Source organism: Portunus trituberculatus, chromosome 2, assembly GCF_017591435.1.
Source record: "Portunus trituberculatus isolate SZX2019 chromosome 2, ASM1759143v1, whole genome shotgun sequence".
Classification (NCBI taxonomy): domain Eukaryota; kingdom Metazoa; phylum Arthropoda; class Malacostraca; order Decapoda; family Portunidae; genus Portunus; species Portunus trituberculatus.
Genome location: NC_059256.1, coordinates 12929311 through 12934310, shown reverse-complemented (window position 1 = coordinate 12934310; position 5000 = coordinate 12929311). Strand labels below are relative to the sequence as shown.

General features: G+C 38.0%; 1 protein-coding gene across 1 annotated transcript in view; it reads right to left on the bottom strand.

Moving 5' to 3' along the window:
* Window positions 1–5000, bottom strand: part of LOC123506158 (tax1-binding protein 3 homolog) — an 8971-nt gene that overhangs the window by 1328 nt on the left and 2643 nt on the right. Inside the window, exons 2-3 of the mRNA XM_045258075.1 lie at window positions 3959–4068; window positions 1742–1837 (exon numbers count right to left, since the gene is read on the bottom strand). Coding sequence (XP_045114010.1) covers window positions 1742–1837; window positions 3959–4063 — 201 coding nt within the window. The 5' untranslated portion in view covers window positions 4064–4068. The remainder of the gene's footprint in view (window positions 1–1741; window positions 1838–3958; window positions 4069–5000) is intronic.

The window sequence follows — 5000 nt, the reverse complement described above, 5'->3', positions numbered from 1 at the left end:
TGGCATGTTTTGAGGGCATTTAAGACAGTTTGACATGTTTTGAGGGCATTTTAAGACAGTTTGGCATGTTTTGAGGGTGTTTTGAGACAGTTTGGCATGTTTTGAGGGTGTTTGAAGACAGTTTGGCATGTTTTGAGGGCATTTTAAGACAGTTTGGCATGTTTTGAGGGTGTTTTTAAGACAGTTTGGCATGTTTGAGGGCATTTTAAGACAGTTTGGCATGTTTGAGGGCATTTAAGACAGTTTGGCAGCATTTTAAGACAGTTTGACATGTTTTGAGGCATTTTAAGACAGTTTGGCATGTTTTGAGGGTGTTTAAGACAGTTTGGCATGTTTGAGGGCATTTTAAGACAGTTTGGCATGTTTGAGGGCATTTTAAGACAGTTTGGCATGTTTTGAGGGCATTTTAAGACAGTTTGGCATGTTTTGAGGGCATTTTAAGACAGTTTGGCATGTTTTGAGGGCATTTTAAGACAGTTTGGCATGTTTGAGGGCATTTTAAGACAGTTTGGCATGTTTTGAGGGCATTTTAAGACAGTTTGGCATGTTTTGAGGGCATTTTAAGACAGTTTGGTGTGTTTTGAGGGCATTTTAAGACAGTTTGGCATGTGTTTGAGGCATTTAAGACAGTTTGGCATGTTTTGAGGGCATTTTAAGACAGTTTGGCATGTTTTGAGGGCATTTTAAGACAGTTTGGCATGTTTTGAGGCATTTAAGACAGTTTGGTTTTGTTTTGAGTTTGGCATTTTAAGACAGTTTGGCATGTTTTGAGGGCATTTTAAGACAGTTTGGCATGTTTTGAGGGCATTTTAAACAGTTTGGCATGTTTTGAGGGCATTTTAAGACAGTTTGGCATGTTTTGAGGGCATTTAAGACAGTTTGGCATGTTTTGAGGGCATTTAAGACAGTTTGGCATGTTTTGAGGGCATTTTAAGACAGTTTGGCATGTTTTGAGGGCATTTAAGACAGTTTGGCATGTTTTGAGGGCATTTAAGACAGTTTGGCATGTTTTGAGGGCATTTAAGACAGTTTGGCATGTTTTGAGGCATTTAAGACAGTTTGGCATGTTTTGAGGGCATTTTAAGACAGTTTGGCATGTTTAAGACAGTTTGACAAGTTTTGAGGTTTAAGACATGTTTTGAGGCATTTTAAGACAGTTTGGCATGTTTTGAGGGCATTTAAGACAGTTTGGCATGTTTTGAGGCATTTTAAGACAGTTTGGCATGTTTTGAGGGCATTTTAAGACAGTTTGGCATGTTTTGAGGGCATTTTAAGACAGTTTGGCATGTTTTGAGGGCATTTTAAGACAGTTTGGCATGTTTTGAGGGCATTTAAGACAGTTTGGCATGTTTTGAGGACATTTTAAGACACATGTTTGAGGACATGTTTTGAGGGCATTTAAGACAGTTTGACATGTTTTGAGGGCATTTTAAGACAGTTTGCCATGTTTTGAGGGTATTTCAAGACAGTTTGGCATGTTTTGAGGACATTTTAAGACAGTTTGACATATTTTGAGGGTATTTTAAGGTAATTTGGCATGTTTTGAAGGTATTTCAAGACAGTTTGGCATATTTTGAGGTAATTTGGCATGTTTTGAGGGTATTTTAAGACAGTTTGGCATGTTTAACTCTCAAAACACACCAAACTATCTCAAAAAAACCACAAAACATCCTCAAAACACCCCTCTCTCTCTCTCTCTCTCTCTCTCTCTCTCTCTCTCTCTCTCTCTCTCTCTCTCTACCTCAGTGCAGTAAATGCCGTTGTCAGTATATCCTTGCGGACTCTTCATAAAATCCTGGTCGATGCCTCCGCCAATCCGGAATCCGCATTTGAGAACCTGCGGAAAGGATAAGATTAAAATATATATACCTAAACCTTTTCTCAAATTTCTCTGCTTCTAAGGACCCTGCGTGTGTGAAATTTGAGCGAGAGATAGAGCGAGGGTGTGTCTACCTGTGGGTGTTTTGGTTAGAGCGAGCTTAGTTTTAGAGATATTTCACTTTTTCTCTGGGGTAGAAGATATTTTTTCGTGTTTTGTGACAGTTTGGTGTGTTTTGAAGGTGTTTTGTGACAGTTTGGGGTGTTTTGAGGGTGTTTTGTGACAGTTTGTGGTGTTATGAAGGTGTTTTGTGACAGTTTGAGGTGTTTTGAAGGTGTTTTGTGACAGTTTGTGGTGTTTTGAAGGTGTTTTGTGACAGTTTGGGGTGTTTTGAAGGTGTTTTGTGACAGTTTGGGGTGTTTTGAAGGTGTTTTGTGACAGTTTGGGGTGTTTTGAAGGTGTTTTGTGACAGTTTGGGGTGTTTTGAAGGTGTTTTGTGACAGTTTGACAGTGGTGTTTTGAAGGTGTTTTGTGACAGTTTGGGGTGTTTTGAAGGTGTTTTGTGACAGTTTGGGGTGTTTTGAAGGTGTTTTGTGACAGTTTGGGTGTTTTGAAGGTGTTTTGTGACAGTTTGTTTTGAAGGTGTTTTGTGACAGTTTGGTGTTTTGAAGGTGTTTTTTGTTTTGAAGGTGTTTTGTGACAGTTTGGGGTGTTTGAAGGTGTTTTTGACAGTTTGGGTGTTTTGAAGGGTGTGACAGTGTTTGTGACATGTTTTGAGGGTGTTTTGTGACAGTTTTGTGTGTTTTGAGGTGTTTGTGACAGTTTGAGGTGTTTGTGACAGTTTGTGGTGTTTGAGGTGTTTTGTGACAGTTTGGGGTGTTTTGAAGGTGTTTGTGACAGTTTGGGGTGTTTGAGGGTGTTTTTGACAGTGTTTGAAGGTGTTTGTGACAGTTTGGGGTGTTTTGAAGGTGTTTTTGTGACAGTTTGGGGTGTTTTGAGGGGTGTTTTGTGACAGTTTTTGGTGTTTTGAGGTGTTTTGTGACAGTTTGGGGTGTTTGAAGGTGTTTGTGACAGTTTGGGTGAGGTGTTTTTGACAGTGTTTTGAAGGTGTTTGTGACAGTTTGACAGGTTTTGACAGGTGTTTGAAGTGTTTGACAGTTTGTGTGTTTGAAGGTGTTTAAGACAGTTTGTGGTGTTTTGAAGGTGTTTTGTGACAGTTTGTGGTGTTTTGAGGGTGTTTTGTGACAGTTTGGGGTGTTTTGAAGGTGTTTGTGACAGTTTGGGTGTTTTGAAGGTGTTTTGTGACAGTTTGTGGTGTTTTGAGGTGTTTTGACAGTTTGACAGTTTGAAGGTGTTTTGTGATGTTTTGTGGTGTTTGAAGTGTTTTTGACAGTTTGTGGCATTTTAAGACAGTTTGACAGTTTGGGTGTTTTGAGGTGTTTTGAAGACAGTTTGTGGTGTTTGAAGGTGTTTTGTGACAGTTTGGGGTGTTTTGAGGTGTTTTATGACAGTTTGACATGTTTTGAAGGACATTTAAGACAGTTTGAGTGTTTTGAGGCATTTTAAGACAGTTTGTGGTGTTTTGAGGCATTTTAAGACAATTTGACATGTTTTAGAGCATTTTAAGACAATTTGCCATGTTTTGAGGACATTTTAAGATAGTTTGACATGTTTTGAGGCATTTCAAGACAGTTTTTCACATGTTTTAGACCATTTTAAGACAATTTGACATGTTTTAGAGCATTTTAAGACAATTTGACATGTTTTAGAGCATTTTAAGACAATTTCACATGTTTTGGAGCATTTTAAGACAATTTGACATGTTTTGAGGGCATTTTAAGACAGTTTGGAGTGTTTGAGGGCATTTTAAGACAGTTTGGTGTGTTTTGAGGCATTTTAAGACAGTTTTGTTATTGACATTTTAAGATACTTTGGGGTGTTTTAAGGACATTTTGAGAAGTTTGGGGTGTTATGAGGGCATTTTAAGACAGTTTGGTGTGTTTTTAAGGCATTTTAAGACAATTTGACATGTTTTGAGGCATTTTAAGACAATTTCACATGTTTTAGACCATTTTAAGACAATCTGACATGTTTTGAGGCATTTTAAGACAGTTTGAAGTGATCCTAATAATATTTTACCTGTTTGCCATGTTCATCAATGCCTGCGTCCTTCTCTAGTGTTATAGGAATGCTCAAACACTCCATAGCGGTCCCGGGCTCATGGGAAAAGGCGGCTGTCGTCATCTTAACTGCAAGGTATGGGAAGGTTAGGTATTTCATTAGGTATATTTGACGTCAGGTATTTGCTTAGGTATTTTTAAGGTTAGGTATTTGGTTAGGTATTTTTAAGGTTAGGTATTTGGTTAGGTAAATATTAGGTTAGGTATTTGCGTTTTGAAAGGGTCTAGTTGAGGTAATAAGGGTTTTTAAGAGTGTTTTTGTGGTTCTAGAGGCAGAGTGACAACATTTCTGCATTATTAACAGGAGAAACACTCTTTGAAAGGCTCTAGTTGAAGTAATAAGGGTTTTTAAGAGTGTTTTTGTGGTTCTAGAGGCAGAGTGACAACATTTCTGCATTATTAACAGGAGAAACACTCTTTTGAAAGGCTCTAGTTGAAGTAATAAGGGTTTTAAGAGTGTTTTGTGGTTCTACAGGCAGAGTGACAACATTTCTGCATTATTAACAGGAGAAACACTCTTTTGAAAGGCTCTAGTTGAAGTAATAAGGGTTTTAAGAGTGTTTTGTGGTTCTAGAGGCAGAGTGACAATATTTCTGCATTATTAACAGGAGAAACACTCTTTTGAAAGGCTCTAGTTGAAGTAATAAGGGTTTTAAGAGTGTTTTGTGGTTCTAGAGGCAGAGTGACAACATTTCTGCATTATTAACAGGAGAAACACTCTTTGAAAGGCTCTAGTTGAAGTAATAAGGGTTTTTAAGAGTGTTTTTGTGGTTCTAGAGGCAGAGTGACAAGATTTCTGCATTATTAACAGGAGAAACACTCTTTTGAAAGGCTCTAGTTGAAGTAATAAGGTTTTTAAGAGTGTTTTGTGGTTCTACAGGCAGAGTGACAACATTTCTGCATTATTAACAGGAGAAACACTCTTTGAAAGGCTCTAGTTGAAGTAATAAGGTTTTAAGAGTGTTTTGTGGTTCTAGAGGCAGAGTGACAATATTTCTGCA